The 23,532-nt window shown below is 37.5% G+C and overlaps 2 protein-coding genes across 2 annotated transcripts in view; both read left to right on the top strand.

Annotated features, from left to right (window-relative positions):
* Positions 1–232: 232 nt before the first annotated feature.
* Positions 233–4,693, top strand: fn3krp (fructosamine 3 kinase related protein). Its single transcript, XM_034040634.3, has 6 exons — positions 233–466; positions 1,432–1,586; positions 1,789–1,880; positions 2,115–2,197; positions 2,481–2,603; positions 3,032–4,693. The coding sequence occupies exons 1-6, from the start codon at positions 305–307 to the stop codon at positions 3,368–3,370; spliced, it is 954 nt and encodes a 317-aa protein (XP_033896525.1). The 5' UTR covers positions 233–304; the 3' UTR covers positions 3,371–4,693.
* Positions 4,694–5,268: 575 nt separating this feature from the next.
* tbcd (tubulin folding cofactor D) overlaps positions 5,269–23,532 on the top strand; it is a 137,661-nt gene continuing 119,397 nt past the window's right edge. The window contains exons 1-8 of the mRNA XM_034040536.3: positions 5,269–5,387; positions 5,711–5,931; positions 7,066–7,116; positions 7,926–8,023; positions 8,664–8,765; positions 9,157–9,303; positions 9,733–9,788; positions 17,490–17,622. Coding sequence (XP_033896427.2) covers positions 5,739–5,931; positions 7,066–7,116; positions 7,926–8,023; positions 8,664–8,765; positions 9,157–9,303; positions 9,733–9,788; positions 17,490–17,622 — 780 coding nt within the window. The 5' untranslated portion in view covers positions 5,269–5,387; positions 5,711–5,738. The remainder of the gene's footprint in view (positions 5,388–5,710; positions 5,932–7,065; positions 7,117–7,925; positions 8,024–8,663; positions 8,766–9,156; positions 9,304–9,732; positions 9,789–17,489; positions 17,623–23,532) is intronic.

Raw genomic sequence — 23,532 nt, 5'->3', positions numbered from 1 at the left:
CCATGTAACCTTGCTCCCTCCCCGAAGTAGGACCTACAAAGTGAATTCCAAGCTGCCTGCATATGTACATTTATATAAAACAAAACAAAAACAAGCAATGATATGTCTCAAACATATGAATGAAATAATCTTCACTATTTATAGTTTCTCACGGGCTCGTAAGTAAAACAATTAAAACAATACATTGTTTCGTTTTGCTAATTTAATAGGCTCATTTTTAGGTTAACTTTGACATCACGTCATCTGTCACAGAAAGCTACTAGAGGGATAAATGCGTTTAGCTGTGCAAGCTTTGCAAAATTGAATGCAAAAGCTGCAAAGAGAAATGGAAAGCTTACTGAAAAAAGAATTGAATACCTCAACTCTGAAGGCAACGGGACGTGCAGGGGGCGGTTGCATTAGCGAAGGACAGAGTTATGATACTGACAGCGGAAGAGTGTTTGTTAAAGTTAATCACAAGAGTGAGGTCAATACCTTTATATTTCTCTCCTTGCGTTGCACTTGCTTAGGTATTAGGCTTGCAGTTTGTGTGAAGATGTACATAAAAGGTTGGAGTAGAATGCCGTTGTATTCAGTACTTTTTATTCATTCAAATTAGTGCATTATTGTCTGATAACAAGATCATTTAATTTGTAATATGTTTCATTGGCTTCCGTTTACTTGATAAGTAGTTTTAAATATTCCTGCTATGTTTCATATTTTGGTCATTCATGACGTAAATCGACAAAGTCACGAACATTCTCCACTTGTCCTGTTGCCAATACCACACCCAGCAAAAAAACCCAAAAACAAACAAGCCATGTCATACGTAACATACTGGTCGTGTATAATTAATTATATAGATCATTACAGATAGATAGATAGATATAGATATACAGTATATTGGAAAGTTGGAATGGGAATTTATTTGAGTTATGGGTATCCTACAGTTTAATCTATAATAAACATGAGCTTTATAGTATTTGGTAATAAGTACTGTTATAAACATACTGCATGTTTGATAGAAATTTCAAATGGCACTTGTGCGTGCACTGCTTGTTATAGTTGTCCAATGAAGGCAATATCAAACGTTACGAAATACTTAAAGCTCGTTGTCTATTCAATAATACAAATCACAAAATACAAGAGACGTGCATAAAGTTATTACTACTTTTGAAATTAATAATATAAAATTTAAAACTAGAAATAAGGAACATTGTTTTTAAAATATGCATCTGTTTTTATCAGTGCTAGTCATGGTCTCTGAAACCAGCCATTGATTCGTTAAACAATTAACAAAATTCACTGTATTTAATCCATCGAAACAGATGCTTGAAAGTTAATACTTTTTTAATACAGCCCCAGCAATTCTGGGGAATAAACAGACATTCTTCTGAAATGCTATAAAAGACCTCGCTACATTTCTTTGACGCTGCTTTTTCTTTTTGTAAGGCAAGGAAAATGTTCGATGGAGAAAAGGCAAGTCTGGAAGCCATCCTACAAACCAACACTATAAAAGCACCAAAGCCAGTTAAAGTAATTGATCTCTCACCTGGTGGGGGCGCTGTGTTTGTTATGGAGCACTTGGATATGAGAAGTATAAACAGGTATTATCTTTTAAGTAACATTTTTATTTCAGTTTAATTATGTATATAGACTTATGGTAACATTAGCTAGTCCAAGATTAGTGAAGAAACAACCATAGATAATATAAAAGTACATTAAAAAGTAAGACATTCAATATTAGGAGAGTGATGATAGAAAGCAAACTATTAAAATGCATGTTTGCTTTAATGGATTATGTTGCAGACATTCAGCAATGCTTGGGGAGCAGCTAGCGGACCTGCACCTTCACAATCAGAGTCTGAAAGAGAAGCTGGACAAGGGAGAGCAGACTGTCGGTAATTCACCTCAAACAGAACTGGAACTTGAATAAAACAGTTCAAGACACTTTTCAAAAGGCTGGATTTAAATATGAATTCAGTATGGAATTACCGCACCTATTAAGACATGTAACATTAGAGAAAGCTTATTCCTTGTATTACCATTTATTTTTGTGTATGTTACTGATTCTTTATATGTTAAAGTAAACTTTATAAAAATAATAATATTAACCGATATTTCTGTTGTCTAAGGGAAGGGCTCCGGACAGTCAGAGGTCCAATATGTGGATAAGTTTGGCTTTCATACAGCCACCTGCTGTGGATATATTCCACAGGTAAGCTCAGTGTCTTTAAAAAGAGAGTTCCATGTAGACACAGAGTGCATATGTAAATAAAACCACAGGACAGGCATTACGTTCATACTGTAATACATGGAGTTGAGATATCTCTATACCGTACTACAGTTTACTTTAGTTCTAACTACAAGCAACACTTTTAGATTGAAGTGTTTGAAATTTCAAGCAAGGTATCCCAGATCTGTTTTTTATTGTACCTCTCCTTTATCACATCTCTTCCTGCGCTGTCTTTGCTGTTCAATTACTGTTGCTTGTTCTCCAGGTGAATGACTGGCAGAGCGACTGGGTTTCATTTTACACCCAGCAGAGACTGCAGCACCAGCTGAACATGGTAGAGAAGGACTACGGTGACCGAGAAGCGAGAGAGCTTTGGGCCAAGCTCCAGGTAATCCTTACAAATGTAGAGGATAATAGGAAGCTGCCAATAATTCTGTGCAGTTCTGTTAAGCAGTAGAGGTGTGTTTAGCAGATGTGTTGAGTCCAGAGTTAGTACATTAGGGCTCTGGACTCTTGACCGGAGGGTTGTTGGTGGGGGACACTGCTGCTGTACCCTTGAACAAGGTACTTTACCTAGATTGCTCCAGTAAAAACCCAACTGTATAAATGGGTAATTGTATGTAAAAAAAAAATAATAATAATGTGAAAAAAATAATGTAATTGTATGTAAAAAATAATGTGATATCTTGTAACAATTGTAAGTCGCCCTGGATAAGGGTGTCTGCTAAGGAATAAATAATAATAATAATAATAATAAATGGACGCTCAAAAAAACCAAAAAAAAAACCAAAACAAAACACCAACTTTCTTTTGTAGCTGAAAATTCCAGACCTGTTCCGTGGTGTGGAAATTGTTCCAGCCTTGCTCCACGGTGATCTCTGGGGAGGTAACGTTGCAGAGAATGAGGCTGGGCCCCTCGTTTTTGACCCGGCTTCCTACTATGGGCACTCTGAGTTCGAGCTGGCCATTGCAGGGATGTTCGGAGGATTCGGGGGGTCCTTCTACTCAGCGTACCACAAGAAGATCCCCAAAGCGCCTGGCTTTGAGAAGCGACTGAAGCTGTATCAGCTCTTCCACTATTTAAACCATTGGAACCATTTCGGAACAGGGTACAGGGGCTCTTCCCTTAATATCATGAGGAACCTGGTCAAATAACTGCATTGAGAATGAAGTATACCTCCTGGTGTACCTGTTACCAGAACCCTTCCAGCATGACCACAATATAACGTGACACTTGTTTTTTGCAGTAGATAACAGTAACTGGCTGTTGGTTTGTTTTAGCTTTGATAGGAGCTATGGTTCTAATCATTTATATTGTGCACATTCTATGAAATGTTTCAAGTTACTCAATATAATTAGTCAGATCAGCCATTCGCAAATGACAGTGGCCCCATTTAAATATTATGGAAAACCATGATCCTGCCTTTCAGTGGTTATGGGGACAAGGTTTTATGATGGTATTACATTGTGATCACACATGAGATTAAATTGTATGTTACAACTACATGTCCAATACAGTGCAATTGTTGTGCTTCAAAATATACTTGTAATTACAAATTATAACCTAACAACACTATGGGAATCGCCCGTCATTAACACTGGACTAGATATACTGTACTATCGGTATTACAGTAGTATGCAAACTATGGTCCACTTGACTGTATACTTCCGATTTGCCATTGCAAAGCAACCCCAGTCAGAAACCCTGTGGAAAAGAATTGGATATCCTAACAGGATCTTGAGCCTTTCCATCTGAATGTTGTTTTAGTAATCCTGCAGAACAATGTGGGATCGAAAAAAAAAAAAATTGACTATGACAAAAGGGACCATTCTTAATGTAGGATATCCATGCAAGACCATAGTGTTTTGTGCATTAAGACCAGATCTACACACAAAGGCTGTATGTAGTGAAGGCACTGCCTGTTTTGAGATTTAGACTGTCATTAGTATGAATATAGGGTCGTTTTCCATTTAAACCTGTTTCATTGTAAATGGCTTGTTGTGACTGTCTGCTTAGATATTTACAATACAAAACATGGCTAAATAAGTGAATTCTACAGCACCTACTAAAACAAGACTGTAAGTTATTTGCTTGCTGTACCAGGTGTAATCGTGCTGCAATTAGTTTTAAGTAACCAATCCTTAAAAAAGAAATGATGTAAAGTCTAATACACCTTTTGCTTACTAACACGTGTTTGCTTCCTTTATCTTGACATGAAGAAACTGTACATTGAGGACAGCTCCCTCTGCTGGTTAAAGTTATTAATGTACAATGAGGACAGGTGTATTAACGATCCCAAGGGATCAGAGTAGGATACTCTTAATGGCACTTACCATACTTGTGTATGTGAGAAAGGGGTTATTCCACAGCAGCACTTAGAAAGTATTAAGTTTTCTGTGATTAGCCCTTACAAAATACACAATATCTGTGATGTGTGGTGCAATGGCAGAACAAATAAAATGCAAAGAATTAATAAACCGATCTCTTGTGTGAAGTCTATTGATTTTGCTTAATCGCAGGGATAATATATTGATATTATCTGTGGGCAAGTACAGAACAACATGCCGCATATGTAAAATAAATAAATAAAATAAAACGCATGGGACACTACACCATTTAAACGCCTTTACATTCATGCAACCTCATGATTTTAAATAATACATTTCGAATATTTATGCATACTATTTGAATACTTATATATGGTACAAATGAATACATTTGTATTAGATGCCATATCGTTTATCGGTTAGGAGTCAGCTAGATTTGCGTTTGAAGTGTCCCCTAACTGTGTCCCCAGTGGTTAAAATTCTAGGGAGACGTCGCATCCAGCGATTTTGCAATGAACTGCAACCAATTAGACATAATACAACATATTAGAGTCAGCATTAATATGATTTTGTTTCGGTTCTAATCCAATTGTTTTCTGATGTATAAAAAAAAAAAAAAAAAAAGAAAAAAAATGCTGCAACGTTTCGTTGTAAATCTCGCCCTTTACTATTTTGTCGGTTTAAAAATCAGACACTACGCCGTCGTGCTGTCTGAGTGTTTTGGCCCTGTTCCTTCCCTGTAGATGCTGAGTAACAGCGGGTGAAAGTTGAATCTCACAGACACAACAGAGGAGCGGTTGGTTGCGCATGCTTTGTAGATTTCATTCTGCGACATTCCCCGCAAGTATGTTTCTAATGATTAAAACCTTTTTAACCCGTCGAATGTTTATAACAAAATCTGTTTTAGTTAACTGTTGCCATTGCATGGATAGCAGTGTTCGGATTAGCTGTGTATTTTTGCAAAATTTGTATACTATTATTTTGTAATTATTTGGACAAAGTCTAGATAAGCTGTTGACATTTATAGTTGTACAAATTTTAAATACGAATCATTGATCACGTTTTAAAAAGTGGAATTTGCATATGTGTTTCATTATAGCTACGCACATTTTGTAATTCGAAAACAAACAAAAAAATCAAGTTCACTTTTAATTTTGCTTTGCTTAGGTGACAGTTCGGTAAAATAAATCCAGCAATGGCTTTAAATGACATGGAAAGCGATGTCTGCGACAGAGAAGATGAAGGATCAACGGAGCCTGATGTAATTGCAAAGGGGAACATTCTAGAAACCTTTAGCGAAAGTCAGGAGACTCGCAGTTTAATCTGCAGCCTGAAGACTGTCTATGAAGATTTGACTGCATTGGAGGTGACAACTCAGAAATTCCTTGGTATGTGTGAATTTCTCTTTAACCGGTGATGGTACCTACCTGCTCTATCTGTCATTCAAATGTTCACATTTCTTTGCTGCAAAATTATCAGGTGCCAGCAATCAAGCCCATGCTAAACTTGCCCAGAACATGATTGTCTTTGTATAACACCTTCAGCAATGAAGAAATACAGGTAAGGGTAACTCCTGGATGGATAACTGATAGGATTGATCAGTTTAGAGTAGGTTTATTGCAGTGGGAGCCTGATTGTTCAGAATACTGACACCTGATCATTTTAGTACCATAGCTGATTTGAAATTACCCCCCACCACACCCCTTTTATATTTAATTTTTTTATATCAATGTCATTAAATAGACAATTATTTTTGGTTGGATTCGGAGTAAATAATGAACATAACGTTCCTGTTCTTATAGATCTTATGTTTGTGTCGTATCACTATACAGGGCTGCCCTAATGTACTTTTGGGAATATCCATGCATACAGTGACTTATCTAGCTGTCCTGCATTTTGGCACAGACACTGGGAACACAATTAAGTTCCCAATTGGCTTGGTCTGTGTCAGTATCCACATTCAGCACTCGGTCGGTCATATAAGCCACAGCGTGTGTGGATATACCCCAAGCCAAAGGATTGTATGGCAGCTGTGTATATTGCACCCCTAGAAAAAGACTGGCATGCATCACACTGCCATCTTTTCCCCAGTACTTAAATGGTGTACATGTGCCATGTATATAATGTTATACAGAGTCAGAAAGTTCCAAACATATTCTACATATGAATGTGTCAGCTTGGATCTGGCAGTGCAATAGCATTTTTGGAAGACATATTATCCATGCAGTGAATTCAGGTACTATGCAGCAACATCTTGGGTACAGTATCTGACTAGGTATTTAGTTTTTGTTTGGTAAACTTAACAAATCCCATTTTTATTGCACATTCAGCAGCCGATGACAGTAAGCCACACACAAGTCACAATAGGCCTCCCTGAAGCCAACATCTGCGTTGATCTGTGCTACATTAGAATTGCTTTTCTATTTAGTGTCAATGGCCCCTTCGTGTTTGCCTTGTATTAATAAGCAATCTGTAATCACAGTGGCTGTGTGTTAATCCGTTTTAATTCTTCTTTATTCCAGTTATAATGGATAAATACCAAGAACAGCCCCATCTCCTGGACCCACATCTCGGTAAGAGGACAATTCAATGGATAACAGTTGAATTGGACAATAAATAATAGAACAGCTCCCAAGTGGAGCATCCGGTAAAGATGCTCCGCGTGGAGTGTAGGATGCGCCCTATATCCTGGACGTTGCTGGTTCAAGTCCAGGTTATTCCATTGCCGATCGTGGACAGGAGATCCCAGGGGACAATTGGCCGAGCGCCGCTCGGGGAGTGGATGGGGCGGCGGCTTAGGTCGGCCAGGGTGTCCTCGGCTCACCACGCACCAGCAACCCCTGTGGTCTGGCCGGGCGCCTGCAGATTTGCCTGTAAGCTGCCCAGAGCTGCGTTGTCCTCCGACACTGTAGCTTTGGGTGGCAACATGGTGAGCCTGCAGTGTGTAAAGAAGTGGGTGGCTAACGGCACATGCTTCGGAGGACAGCGTGTGTTCATCTTCGTCCCTGTGAGCAGTGAGTTGAGCCTAAAAATGGGACATTCTAAATTGGGAGAAAATAATAAAAATAAGTGGTGACAACTAAATTAAAAAAAAATAAAAAAAATAAAAAATAGAACATAAAAAATAGGTATTCCTAAATTGTAATACCTATTTGTACAAGAATGTGAAATGGAAAAGCCTTGGACTGCCTATTGTTTTTAAAGTCGTTGGTATGGAGGACTGCATTTTTTAAACACCTACTTGTGCACACCTTATATTAACCTGTTAGATGTTTAAGTCAACTAAACATTCTGCCAGATATAATGTAGGAAAGCAGCAGGTGTCTAGCTTGTCTGTGTCACTGTATTTGTCTTGATCATTCACCTATTTTTTTGTTTCCAGAATGGATGTTAAATTTGTTGCTTGAAATAGTACGAGATAAGAAGTCTCCACCAGCCCTGGCTCATTTGGGATTTAAATTTCTCTATATCATCTCTAAGGTAACACCATTAAGCAGTTTTAATTAGAAATAACCCTGTCTTGACTCCAGTAAAATCGGAAAATAATTATTTGTGTTACAATCATCTAGTTCTTAGGTGTCTTTAAATTTCAAACACTAAACCATCAATTCTGAGGTAAAACTAGTTTGAAAGCCTTTCTTAAAAGTCTTTCTTGGATTAACTGTTTGACGGAGAAGGTAAAAGCAGGTTTACTATGATTTTGTTAATTCTGAAGCCCACAGCAAAATTACCTACAGACACCTGTGAACTCCTACATCAGATTCCAAAATTGAATCTCAATCTGTCAAATCCATTTAATAACTGAGCAAAAACAGTGATAATATGCAGAGTGGACTTTATCAGGAGTTTACCAATAATATGGCAAAATAATAGACAAAATGGTAACACAAAAAATATGCACTGATTACAGTAGTGTTAATTAATACAATTTATATTTGATGTAAACAAAATGTATTGCAGTGTTCTATATGGTAGAATTGTTCTATGCTACTTTATCTCCTTACTTACTTGTAAACCCTCTAATGTTTTTAAGTGGGATGGGAAGTAGCTGTATGAAATCAGTGTGTTCGTTTGTGACCTGTTTAATACATGTCACACGAGGAGTCTGTTTCTTTGGCAGGTGCGTGGTAACAAGTGTTTTCTGAGACTGTTTCCTCATGAAGTTGCCGATGTCCAGCCTGTGTTGGATCTCCTCTGCCTGCAAGATCCCAAAGGCTATGAGGTAAGCATGTGATAAACTTTTCATAAAGATTTTTTAATTTCAGTATTATAAATTGTGGTTACTTTCTAAATACTAGCGATTTCACAGAGTGTGTGTTACATTGGCTCTGGCGCACCTGCAAGTTAAGGAGGCAAAATTGTCAGGGAGTGTTTCTCCTCCCAACTTTACAGCGGTCCTTACTGGCCTGGCCTCTTGTGACTCATGTGGACACTGATTGGGGCTGCGTTTGTCATCTACATGCCGATGGATCTGTTGTCGATCTTTTGGGTGTAAAGAGGTGACCGGCTTGATGCCCACTAGCCTTCATTGTGGGGAGGTTTGGGGTGAGGGAACATAATTAGACATTATGAATCGGGGTGAAAAATGAAACACACTGTTGCATATTTTTCAGACTTGGGAGACCCGCTACATGCTGCTCCTGTGGCTGTCCATGACGTGCCTGATTCCTTTCGATCTCTCTCGCCTCGATGGAAACATCACAGCACAGAGCGGACAGGCCAGAGTGCCCATCATGGATCGAATTCTCACTGTTGCTAAGGTAACAAACTGGAATAAAACAGAAGTAACGCTGAGTGGACCAAAACAGAAAAAAATGCACTTCTTATTTCTCTACCAACTTTTCTTCATACTTAATATAAAAGACAAATGGATTGGAGGGACATGGGATGGAACTGCTCTCTCACACACAAAGAGGGCGGTATGTTGCACTCTGTACAGGGTATGGGGGTTCCTAATATCTGCTACGCAGGAAGTGAACTGACAGGAAACAGTGTTTATCCTTACGCTGGTAGTGGCGTTCCAGGAAAAGTAGGCTTCACCCTGGTCTAATTGAAAAATAAAGTCTGTGCAGCAAAAAATAAGGACACCATTTAACTAATGGAAGTACATTTTTTGTTCCTCCTTTAAAGTCACAACTGTATACCATTTGTTTTGGTGAATTTGTTTTTCCCTTGTGTATTTCTTTCAGTCTTACCTGACTGTTAGTGACAAGGCAAGGGATGCTGCTGCTGTTCTGGTATCAAAGTAAGTGTTATCTGTCCTGTAAGAAAACATATTTAAAAATGTATTTCACAAGATTTTTCTTTGGTTTATAACAGCACTAATACACTCTACAGCTTGGTTATGCCTGATATAGTGGGTATTATTGCTTGATTCATAGACACTACAGTGGATTCAGAATTATAATACTGTAGTTCACTTTGTGGTTTCTCCAATTTGGTATCAACAGATTGGAGAAGATTATAGCCCGTTTTACACTGGCGCTCCTACCCTTGTCACAATCCTGTGTAGTGGGAAACCACGTACCTGGGTCATACCCGGGTTGACAGCAACCGACCTCTGGATGTGGGTCGACACGCTTTGACCCGGGTCGAGCGAAACAAAATGCATGATGGTCGTTTGTAAGCTAACAAAGTAACTACCAGCCATGCCTGCATGAAGGTTTCACTTCCACAATGAACATTTCTGTTTATTCTGTTTAGCCATATTTTTGTTGATTGAGACACATCATGAGCCAGATTGCAGTAGGGATGGAGAAACATTTGTTCTAATCAACATTTCGGCTGACGATTCAATCCAGAGAAGCTTGGATGGAAGCGTCTGTAACAAGCTGCTTCCAGGACATTGCTACATGCGTTGTGTACTTGCTTCAGTCACCCAGGTCGACCCTGCTTCTTCAAAAAGCAGTGTGAAATCGCGTAGCCGACCTGCATGACACTGGGTCGTGACCTGGGGAGAGCATGCCATTGTGAAAAGGGCTTATGATAGTTTGACACAACTGTAATTACTGGGTCTAACCAGGAGAGGGCAGGCTAGCATTGTAAATTGATGCAGCTTAAGCACAGCAACAATATAGACACTCCTGTGCAAAAGTCTTAGACGTTGCATTTTTCTACTCTGATGCATTATGAGCATCAACAATTTACGCAAAGCCTCCACTAGTGTTTTCTACTATTATAACAACCTTGACTTGCATAAAGAAGGAAAAACATTGAGTGAAATAGTTCTCATCACTTAATTTTCAAGGTGTGGTATCCAAAGCATAATCAACAAGTATAGAGAAACATCATCTGTAATTGATAAACCCAGGACTGGAAGACCCAAAAAGCTGTCTAACAAGGATGAGCAATATTTGAAGATAATATCCTTAAGGAATAGAAAGAATATATATATGTATTCTCAATAAAATAAACACAATACTTTAAATTATTTAAGTCTGCATGCTGGAATGGTTCCAGCATACAGACTTAAATGGGATACAAAGTGTACTGAATGATTTTTTCATAAGTAATGAATGGGCCCCAATACCTGATAGTTAGCTAGTCTTATCCATCTTTGAATTAAACCTGTAGACTTGCCTACAGAAAAAAAACAATATACCTTATATTATCACTAACAGTTAACAAGCTTCTGAAATCCTTTAAAAAAAAAAAAAAAAAAACATACTTCTGCTCAGTCTACTATAATTGAACCAATTTTGAATTAAATGAACGTGTGCCCTCTATTGGTAAAACATGGCATTTAACCATATTATTTACTTATTTTAATACAGTATTTTTAAGAAGTTGCATATATGCAGAGTGTATATTTTATTCATTAACCACAAACATTTCCTTAGTTTCAGTATAGTACAGCATAATACAGTAATTTAAACCAATTTAATTCAGTTGTATTTAATTGTTGAGTATTTTCCCTGCAAGAGTAAAAAGTTGTATAAAGTAGTTTCACGATTTTCAGCTTCTTTCGGTAGACACTTGTTTGAATTTGCAGCAGATAGCTGGAATGTTTTACAGAGGATTTTTACAGATCCACTTGTTTTCTGTTAATCTTTTTAGTCATAAACTGGATCTGTTACTGATTGATTGTTAAATGTGCATTTAATGGTCTGGATTGTATTGCTGTGATTTAACATATGTATTGTTGTATTCTGTTACATCAATATTGTTTTTGTTTTTTCTATGATGGATGTTCATTATTGTACGTTTTCTGCAGTTTGAGCCTTCTTGGTCATTCTCAACAGTTTTTTCTCCCTGGCTAAATTAAGGAATTGAACTGAACCCACTAATCTTTTACTGAGAGTGCGCGCGTGTGTGTGTGTGTGTGTGTGTGTGTGATATATATAATACACAGTATATACAGTACTGTGCAAAAGTTTTAGGCAGGTGTGAAAAAATGCTGTAAAGTAAGAATGCTTTCAAAAATAGACATGTTAATAGATTATATTTATCAATTAACTAAATGCAAAGTGAGTGAACAGAAGAAAAATCTTCTTCATATTTGGTGTGACCACCCTTTGCCTTCAAAACAGCATCAATTCTTCTAGGTACACTTGCACAAAGTCAGGGATTTTGTAGGCATATAGTCAGGTGTATGATTAAACAATTATACCAAACAGGTGCTAATGATCATCAATTCAATATGTAGGTTGAAACACAATCATTAACTGAAACAGAAACAACTGTGTAGGAGGAATAAAACTGGGTGAGGAACAGCCAAACTCAGCTAACAAGGTGAGGTTGCTGAAGACAGTTTACTGTCAAAAGTCATACACCATGGCAAGACTGAGCACAGCAACAAGACACAAGGTAGTTATACTGCATCAGCAAGGTCTCTCCCAGACAGAAATTTCAAGGCAGACAGGGGTTTCCAGATGTGCTGTCCAAGCTCTTTTGAAGAAGCACAAAGAAACGGGCAACATTGAGGACACGCAGTGGTCGGCCAAGGAAACTTACTGCAGCAGATGAAAGACACATCATGCTTACTTCCCTTCGCAATCGGAAGATGTCCAGCAGTGCCATCAGCTCAAAATTGGCAGAAAACAGTGGGACCCTGGTACACCCATCTACTGTCCGGAGAAGTCTGGTCAGAAGGCCTTCATGGAAGACTTGCGGCCAAAAAGCCATACCTCCGACGTGGAAACAAGGCCAAGCGACTCAACTATGCACGAAAACACAGGAACTGGGGTGCAGAAAAATGGCAGCAGGTGCTCTGGACTGATGAGTCAAAATTTGAAATATTTGGCTGTAGCAGAAGGCAGTTTGTTCGCCGAAGGGCTGGAGAGCGATACACGAATGAGTGTCTGCAGGCAACAGTGAAGCATGGTGGAGGTTCCTTGCAAGTTTGGGGCTGCATTTCTGCAAATGGAGTTGGGGATTTGGTCAGAATTAATGGTCTCCTCAATGCTGAGAAGTACAGGCAGATACTCATCCATCATGCAATACCATCAGGGAGGCATCTGATTGGCCCCAAATTTATTCTGCAGCATGACAACGACCCCAAACATACAGCGAAAGTCATTAAGAACTATCTTCAGCGTAAAGAAGAACAAGGAGTCCTGGAAGTGATGGTATGGCCCCCACAGAGCCCTGATCTCAACATCATCGAGTCTGTCTGGGATTACATGAAGAGAGAGAAGCAACTGAGGCTGCCTAAATCCACACAAGAACTGTGGTTAGTTCTCCAAGATGTTTGGGCCAACCTACCTGCCGAGTTCCTTCAAAAACTGTGTGCAAGTGTACCTAGAAGAATTGATGCTGTTTTGAAGGCAAAGGGTGGTCACACCAAATATTGATTTGATGTAGATTTTTCTTCTGTTCACTCACTTTGCATTTTGTTAATTGATAAATATAATCTATTAACACGTCTATTTTTGAAAGCATTCTTACTTTACAGCATTTTTTCACACCTGCCTAAAACTTTTGCACAGTACTGTATATATATATATATATATATATATATATATATATATATATATATATATATATACACCAAGCATCAAAATAAACTTCTCTATTATAACATGTTTATTTTCGAAAAAAAATAAGGTATATAAATGATGGACATTGACTAAGTGTTTTTTGTTTCTTTTTAATCACTCGATCAGTCATCCTTGACCATGACACGCTTGACTGACTATGACTAAAGCATATGCACTTAATCACCTAATTAGTGAGACAGTTAATTGAACACTGGATATGGAGAGATTTCAGCTGTTGAATTGTAAGCTTGAATAAAAGTAATAAAGAAAATCCCCCCCAAAAAAACAATAAGCAACATGTCTGTCAAGAGAACAGCACCTTCGTGCAAATGGAGGCTGGACTTGGGCAGCGCATTGTGACTCACCGTCTTGGGTGCGCACAGCCAGCAATTTCAAACCTGGCGAGACGGTATAACCAGACACAGTGTCAATGACAGGCCATGAACTGGGAGACCAAGAGTCACCTGCCCAAGATCGACAGATCATTTTGCAGCATGTTTGTGATGTCAATTGTTAATCAGCCCAATAAAAAGTCACTACACCTGCTCTAAAACAGAGTTTATCATTTTTCGATCACATCTAGTGAATTTTATCCAAATATAAGTGATACGTTTCTTTTGATGCTCAAATATAAGTGATAAGTTTCTTTTGATGCTCAGTATAGATATATAGGGCTTGAAGTTTTCAGGTTTTATTTTTGATCACATGACGTCCCTTTACACTTATTTTGAGCTGATTCTGTTTCCTGATTAAACTAATTAAAAAGCTGTTAATTACAAAACAATATCACTTGTCAATATCTTGACTGAGCCTGATTCTGTTTCACTTAGTTATTTCAAACAAATGTGACAAATTACACTAATTGCTCATCGCTGATCCTAATTGCATTTCATTCTTGCAGTCGCCTAGTTTATGGTTGTACTTTTGTTATTTTCACTCGTTTAACAGAGTTGTCCTGACAGATTTGCTATTCAGCATAAAAAACACTGACAGCAAGTCCATCATTTAAAACCTTGATTTGTAGCAAAGAAAAAAATTATCTTAAACTAAGTCTTTAATTAGTAGTTTTCTCTTTATTAGGATGCAGATACAGCTTAACAACGGCTAATTAACATTTAAAGGGAGGCACTACTGTGTATGTGTATCTATATCTATATATACATATATATATACACACACACACACAGTTGTAGTCAAAAGTTTACGTACCCCAATGGAAATTTATAATTTTAGAAATTTCTTGAAAACAAAGAATTTTAGGAAAAAATCTTTTGTAGAAAAACATTTGCTTTTGTGCATGAGGAAAAGTTACAAGAAATAGATGTCTACAACTATTTATTTCAGCAATTTTTTTTGCAAAACTCCTAATGCTAAAAATGCTAATTCAAAAGTATTCATACACTATGATGCTATGATAGTATTGTCGACAAGGTGCTAGAAATTTCAGTATGATAATGCAGAACCTAATTCTAGAAAAGTCTAGAAAATGCTGGATTGTAGGTGAACATTCTTAGAGAGTATAAAAGGGTTAGGCATAGGATGATTGCTGTCATTACCAATAAGTCAATATGGGGAAAAAGCAAAGAGCTATCTGAAGACCTTAGACAGAAAATCATTTATTGTCTATAAAGCTGGTGAAGGATACAAGATTTCCAAGCATTTGAGTGTCCCAATTTCAGCTATTGTTTTGATTATCAAGAAGTACAAGACTCATAGTACTGTCACAAAGCTCCCTCGTTTTGGAAGAAAGAAAGTCCAAAATGAATTGGCCGCAAGGTGGACTGGGGTTTCCATTTCAACCATTGGTCGAGTATTGCATGGTGAAGGTCTCAATGGTCGCAGGCCAAGGAAAAAGCCACAAGGACAATCGCTTCTAGTTTGCAAAACAGCATTTGAATGATGGATATGAGTTCTGGTCAAAGGTTTTGTGGACTGGTGAAACAAAAATCGAGCTATTTGGTCATGCTGATAGTCGTTCCGTTTGGAGAAAGTCTGGTGAGACGTACAAAGAAAAGAACACCATACCTACTATCAAGCATGGAGGTGGTAATATCCTTCTATTGGCTGATTTTCCTCTAATGACACAGGAAATTTAGTTCCAGTACATGGATTCCATAGCATACCAAAAGATACTGGCAAATGATCTGAAACCCTCCTCTACAAAACTTGGTTTAAAGCGCAACTGAACGTTCCAACACGACAGCGATCCAAAGCACACATCAAAACTGTGTTTCACATCAGTCGAACAGCCTATGGGCGACAGGCATGGACTACAGGAGCTGCTGGTGATTGGCCGTGGAGTGGGACGAGGCGGGACTAACTTTGGCTAAAGACCAGTGCAAGGGGGAGTGGTGGTTGTTGTTGTGAAGCAGAGAGATAAGCGAATAAACAGAGACAGAATAGTTACACCCTGAGATTCCTTAAAAAATTTTATTAGTTTTAGCGGTGTAGGTCATGGCCCACAGCGACCTGTTAATTGTTAGTTAACAATTGGCAGATTGTCTTTGATCATTTATTAGTGTAATAAGATCGAGTTTGGCCCTGAATCGACTGAAGGCTCATTCTTATAGCGTTAAGGATTTTTGTTACAATGTATACACACTGTCAACATCCCTGTCTGTATGCACGGGATGCCACCTCACAGTGAAGTCAACTCTTTTGTCTTAATAAGAAACGCAGGCTGTGTAACTGCCTCTGAAATGAAAATCATTTTATTTTGCGTTTGAAACAGTAGGTAACGCAGGAATATCTTTGTCGTGAATATAGGCTGTCAAAAAGCACTAGTTTTTGGCTTGTTCAGCAACCCAAAACAAAATTGATTAACAACAAAAAAATATTGAGGATCTGATTAACTTTTCATGTCGCGTTGATTAGGAATAAAAGTTCAGTTTTAATTTGGGAGTTTGTGTGTTTTTTTTTGTACTGCAATTTTAATTCTTTAATGAATTGGATAAAGCAAAAGCAGAATACTGCATACATGATGAAACGAACAGGTACATGTAATTCTACTTTTATTCACAATATCATCTCATTAACTTACTCCAGCAGTCTATCCTTCATTTTGTTTCCTTTCGCTATAAGAACCCCTCGATATAACGAACAAAGGGCTTGGACCCCAACAGGTTCGTTATAGCGAGGGTGTACTGTATATAGATTTTTTATAAACACACCCATAAAAATGACGATAATGAAACTGCGTGTTGGGGCATAAGTGTTCTCTTGCAAGGTGGAGTAACTCCCAACCTAATTTAATTTTAGTCACCCATAACATTGTTGCCTTGGGATTAATGAAACAAAAGACCAGTATCCAATTGATAGCATTGCTGATTCTAAGTTTTTGTGAGTGAGTTAAATGCATGATCATGTGGCACGCAGATCCTCCATGGCTTGTGGATTAGCATTTCATGGCTGTAGCCCATGAAGGTTTTTATCAAAATGGGTCAAGCAGTTCCTAAGATGTAGCCCTCAATATCTTAGCCAGTAATGCGTTGGTTTGATGAAAAAAATAGGTCTTGACTGAGAAGTTAGTCCTTGTTATGAATATTCATGGAAAGTTTCATTAAATTCATCAGAGCGATTCTCAAGATAGAGCCAACTTAGGGTTTGGAACCATGTAACTTGTTTCTCTGATTCTTACTGAGAGTGAATATAATAGTTGACCTATTTGACGGGCAACAGCCTCAAAATGTATTCCGTAACACTACGACGTTGCTTTCTCCACTGCTGCCATCTAGGGTGAGATGAGGGAAGTATATTTGACACCCTCTGCAACAGATACCAATAGTATGACACCCCAGTGTTTATTGATTGTGGAGGGGGGTCCCTATACATTTTGGAACCATACATATATATATATCGTCCTTTTGAGCTTGGCACTGTGTTCGTCACGATGGACTGAATGTCCTCCTCTCGTTTGTAAACTTTTTCTTTTTCGTCCTTTAATGTTAAGTATTGGTTGCTCTCCCCAGGTTTGTTATCCGCCCTGATGTCAAGCAGAAGAGGCTGGCAGACTTCCTGGACTGGAACCTCTCCACTCTGTCTCAGGCTTCCTACCAGACCATGGAGGGGACCGTGGTGGTGGACGGCATGCTGCAGTCTCTGGTAACACTCCAGCCTCAAACATTGCACCAGTGTGACAGCCACCTCATAAGCAGACCTAGCAGACTGAACACAATGGGGCCAACAGATGTATTTTTTCTTTTAAACTGATTATTTTACTCGTAAATTAATTTTATTTGTTAAGCATTGAGAACCAGTTTGTTTTTTGTTAATTACCCTTTTTTTTTTAAAAAAAAAAAAAGCTTTTCTGTGCTAGCATTTGCAGAGCAGACACTAGGGTGCGCCAGAGGAATATTTTCGTCTCAATATGTTCTTTTGGCTACCATTTAAAACAGCTAGTAATATCTACGATGCGTGACTTTATTTTAATGCACATGCTGTATCTTAAAACAGATTGTTAGCTGAGTGATTCTGTTGCCCAAAGTAGTTTTCTGTTGTAAGCTACAGGTTCATATTTAAAAACACCTTCTATAAACCCCATAATGTTTGATGCTTGGTTGCTTCTCTGAAGTGTTGGTAGTATCAATGCACAGCACATTTCTTTAAACACAGCACTTTTGATTTGACCCACTTTATCCTCTCCTGTTTCTAAGACCAGGAATAGAATACTAGGGTAATACACACATTGCTAAAACGTAAATAACTGATTGTCATTCTTTAAACCACAAGTTAAACATGATTTGTAATAAGTATCAACTATGTAATTTCTGTATGTTGTAGAAACTAAGAGCAATAGAAATATAAGGGTACATAGAATATACAAAAGCCCATTAAAGTGCATTATTATCGTGGTGACAGAGATGAAAACGCATGCACTGTATGTGTGTAAGTCAGACTTACATTCTTGCATGTTTATCCAATTGACAAAACTTGCAAAAGACATACTTTAGCACAGTATCAGATTGCAATATATCCGTACTTCTAGTATACACTGTATGTCATACTTACATTTGGGTATAAGTTCTGGTGATCTACTTTTTTATTATACTGTAGCTCTTATTCTGTATTTTAAGCAATGCAGGACATGGTAATGAAATGTTGGAACACACAGTCATTTCTTTTTTTTTTTTTTTTTTGTTGCCTGACAGTTTAATCATGCTAATGCAGGACTGTGCCCAAAAATTAGTATCTGTAACCACATTTTTTTTTTTGAGTGAAACTGTTGCCCAAGCCAACCGAAAGTACATATTAGGTCACAGAGTGTTTACCTGCTACATGCTAAAACATGTTCTAACAATCCCATTATGCTCACTTTCCTGAAATTCCAGTGCTGGGATTGGTTTAGTTTAAAGGCACTTGTTTCCAGTACAACAGGTGAACAATAAACAGGTTTTTATTTTAAACTCAGAAATCCACTTAGCAAGGGCTGCTATTTTGTGCAGCCTGAATTAGGCTACCAGTATTTAGGCTACCATCATCAGTCCAAAATATATCAAGACATTTTTAAATGACCTTACTAATAAGATCAACATGCTGTCAAACTCTTAAAACACTTAAATACCAACTTACTAAAATTCTTTAATAAATGGACGATGTACCTTCAGTAGTGAGGCCCCCGTTTAAGACCACATTTTGCTGGTCTCTTGACTGGCCTTATTAGCGAGGTTTCACTGCAGTTTATTGAATTTGTGCATTCTTGACTACTGAGTAACACAGCAACCAGCTGAAAAAGATCAGTCGTTTGGTTAAAACAAATCTGTTCTTTAATGTACAGCTATGGCCAAAAGTTTTGCATCACTTAATATAATGAATTAATTTTGCTGCATAAAGTCGTATGAAACCTGCTGAATAATGTTACGTTAACATATTGAATTACATACTGCTTTGTAGTTTTACACATACTTAACAAAAAAATAGAAACATTTCATTTAGATTAAAAAAAAAAAAAAAAAAAAAAAGTAACTCTGAAAACACTTAAATACCAACTTTATTAAAATTCTTTAATAAATCTTACAAAGCAGGAAAGCCATTTTGCAGTCCTACTGTGTCAAAACAAGCCCTCTGGCCAACGTTCGTGGTGTAGTAGTCGTAGAAATAGCTTTGTTTGTTTAGAAACTGTGGTCGGTTTAAAAACAAATGAAAACAAACCTTAAAGGCCTAAAATCCAGTTTTAGTCTCTAGGCATAATGGATTCATAATAGGAAGAATAAACTTTGATACAATTACTGTTGTGTGATCATAAGAGGACCTGTTTCCAAAGTTCACTGGATTGTGCAGTTCATTTTTAATGGTAAACGTTTTTTTATTTAAGAAGTAGAACACTTACATTGTATCCAAGTTACTCCTCTTACTGTAAATAAGTCATTTTAATGTATTTTACCATAATACTAAGACGTTATTTGCTTGCTTAAAAATCCGCGTTTTCTAATTTAGTCAAAGCTTATTTTGAATTTGGGATTTAGAGCCGTGACAGGGAATGTGTGTTGCTGACATGTTTATTCATTTACTACCAGTGCACTTGGCTCATTAAAATCTTTTGCATGCATTTGAATAAGGGAAAACTATCTCTAGAGAGATTCCAAGGTATTAAGCAAGTCCTCGGGGTTAATAATGCATTCAAATGATGCTCTAATGTCTGCTTTTTGGTTTATACAGAATGAGCCCTGATGTACCGCTGCCAGAATCTTGTATTCCTCTTGTATTATTATAACACACAGCAGTATGACTGGATCAGTTATATGTGTCCTCACTCGCACACATCAGGTAATAGGTTTTACCCCTAGCAGACCTTATGAAAGAAAGACGAATTTGAGCTTTGTATACACAGTGTGGTTTATTAATGGTCTTGCCGCAGGACATGCTGGGGCTTGCAGGGTTTGGAGCGGACTTGTGCACCTGCTAAGTTTTTATGTGTAACAGCAGGTGATCCGTGAGCAGGTAGCATCAACTGCAGAATCGTGATTTGACTACACCTCTCTTTACCAGATACACCTGATAATGAGCAGTCATGATTAAATTACCCTCACCCTTTTTTTTTTCCTTAATGTACAATTGGGCAGGTACCATACTTAAAGCCGTTGCTAGGAAGTATTAAATGAAATACAATCGCCTATTTATTTTGGTTCATGGTTTCAAACCAGGTGCGTGTGTAGTCTAATATAATTGAGCAGCTGAAAAACAAGTTTGATCCTTGACACTACATCAGTGTAATCCGTAGGAGCTCCCATATTTGTAGGTCTTCCAATTATTATTATTTATTTATTTTTAAGCAGACTTGTCATTACATGATTATAACCTTCATCAGCTGAAGTAAACTTAAAATGACCTGCTATTTACATTTTTGGGCAAATTGTTCTCAATTGCTTAAGTACAACAAAGTAATGGGGATATGTTTTAATAGGATCAACTGAATATGTGAAATAGGTGAAAAATCTGTGAGCTGTCGAGACCAGAAAGTTCTCTTCTTCTGGTCAGACTGAAGTATAGAATGCTCTTTATTTATTTTGTGACGCTGAACTGACCTGTAAGAGGAACTTTCTTTACCTCAGTTCCTACCTGATGAAGAGACCTTTGTGGTCTTAAAAGCTTGTGTATTTTGTATACTGTACACATTCAGTTGATCATATTAAAGTAAATAAACTGTTGTTGTACTTCTCATATATGGACCAGCATGGTTTATCAAGGCCTTTTATTATTTCTGTTATCTGGCATTATACCGAGTACCTGTGTGTGTGTATGTATGTGTTATTGACTGTGTTTTTTTTACGGCATGGAAAGAGTAGTGCTTTGATTTGAAGGGATGATATTTGTATTGTCGGTTGTGTAAAAGGTACATGCTGAATACAGTCATTATATGCCCTTTCTCTTGAAAAACATATCCTGCGTAGATTGCTTCATATTTTTTGTGCTTTTCTCAATGCACGCTGTTTCAATCTGTTGCCATGGTTGCAGTTTGTGTGAAGATGGCAACGGTTGCATACGTCACACGTGATTTCGCACTACAATAGGTTATCTATGAATCAGCCTTATCTTCGAATTAGCCTACCAAGGTCTTTGTTTTCACTGAGAGAATAAAACATTCACACTGGAGAAAGTTCAGTGTCAGTCACTACCGAGATCGTTTTATTGGGGTAGATTTTGTAAAAGTGATCGTTCTAATAGGACTCATTTCCATTGAAAAAAACTGTTCTTGCTGCTTGAATCGTTAGAAAAAGGGGGTTCGTTATAAGAAGTTAGTTATAGTGAAGTTAAACTGTATGTGTAATATAATATTAAACAGGTACGAAATTAAATCTTAGGAATGTACAAGTATACAAGTGATCAGGAAGGAGTGATCAAAAGTGTTGTTTTTCAACCGGATATGTTTTTTAAATAAGGTAAATTTCCATAAAGTCCTCAATCATCACCATCTATAAATTAACCAAAAGCTGTACAGGAAAGTATCTTCCACACCTTACATTGAAGCTAGACTTGTAAAATTCCTTTTGCATGCTTAGTGTGTGTGTGTGTGTATGCAGTCTGCTATTGAAAGTATCATAAAGCCTTGCGTTTATAGACTTGTTGAGCCCTGTAATTTAAATGTTGGATGACAATCCCTAAAATGCTGCAGTGCAAGACACTCCTGTAGCGTGACAGAGATGCTCAGTCCTCAATAGCCCAGGGCATCTAAACGTGCAAGAATATGATTTCATTAATGTGTAAGGATTTTTTTGAATAGTTATTATAAGCAAAATGGAATGTTGTGTAATAATCTTATGGAAGACAGTCAGATGTTAGCATGTTCTGATTTTTAGCTTTTTTTTTTTGTTGTAAAAAGGGGACCTGTGGTTCAATCAAAAGAAAGCCTGAGGCAGTAACTGGCTGCTTGCAAAAATGTCGCCTTAGCGACTTCATATTTTCTGTTGTGACTTTAAGGTTGTTTGGAACGTGTTTGGCCTTTTGAGGATCTTTTTCTTTAATTGTTATTATTATTATTCTTAAAGATTCTTATTTTTGGTTGTTTTTGACAGGCAGTCACACACAGTCCTAGAATGGCACTTATCTTTCACAGGGTAGTGAGTGCACTATTTATATAGTATGAACCTTTAGCTTATGTCGGCATACCTTTTCTCAATGTGGCCTTTTGGAGAGAAGGACTGGGAGAGGCCAGGAGGAGCTGAATCATCATTAAGGACACAAGGACCTTCACGAAGAAACCGTCATTGGTTTGGGGAATGGGTCTATGACATGAAAGTGTGTTAACATTGTGTATGTGGTGTTAGACCTTTGGAAAATTTATACGGTTTGTCCATTTAGGAAATGTCTTTGTTTTTCTATCATTTTAAATTATTACCAGTAAAACCTCTACTAGACAATGTTTTGGAGGAAGGTGGTCTCAGAATACCTTATTTATATTTTCTATTCATTGACATTTAACCATAGGAATATTTCAATTTAAAGAAAGAAGAAAATTAGTGAAATCCTTATAAGAATATACTAGAGCCAGTTTCTTTGTCTGGAAAACAGCAAGCAGTTTTTGGAGTTGGTTCAAGCCAGTGTAACCAAGGACTTGGTTGGATTCATTCGAATTAGGGTCTGAAAGTTCTATTGGTGTTGCTGTAAGAACTAATAACATTTCTGCAATGGCCAAATAAACCACAGGGGGTGCTCTGTCAAAGAAGAATTCTTGTTATATGTTTTTTTGTCATTTGAAAAAAAGCTTCTTCAAAGGAATGTGGCGTGTGAGCCTGTGCACTGGTGGGACTGGTTTGGATAGAATGGCTGGTTTCTCTGCCCTTTGACAGAACCCTTGGTAGAGCCTGGGGCTCCTAACCCTGAAACCAGCTTCCCCTCTATTATTATAATAATAATAATAATAATAATAATAATAATAATAATAATAATAATAATAATAATAGTGGTCATTTAGCAGATGCTTTTATCCAAAGCGACTTACACATGCTAGGGAGTGAACTATGCATCAACAACTGCTGCTGCAGTCACTTGCAGTAGGACCTCGGTTTTACGTCTCAT

The sequence above is a fragment of the Acipenser ruthenus genome, chromosome 19 (assembly GCF_902713425.1).
Source record: "Acipenser ruthenus chromosome 19, fAciRut3.2 maternal haplotype, whole genome shotgun sequence".
Taxonomy (NCBI): domain Eukaryota; kingdom Metazoa; phylum Chordata; class Actinopteri; order Acipenseriformes; family Acipenseridae; genus Acipenser; species Acipenser ruthenus.
This window is presented reverse-complemented; position numbering and strand designations above follow the sequence as displayed.

Excerpts from the sequence above, each read along its gene's own strand:
- fn3krp (XM_034040634.3), top strand. The coding sequence starts at position 305 with ATGCAAAAGCTGCAAAGAGAAATGGAAAGCTTACTGAAAAAAGAATTG. Across the intron at positions 2,198-2,480 it reads GCTGTGGATATATTCCACAG|GTGAATGACTGGCAGAGCGA; the intron begins GTAAGCTCAGTG and ends CTTGTTCTCCAG. Across the intron at positions 2,604-3,031 it reads AGCTTTGGGCCAAGCTCCAG|CTGAAAATTCCAGACCTGTT; the intron begins GTAATCCTTACA and ends TTTCTTTTGTAG.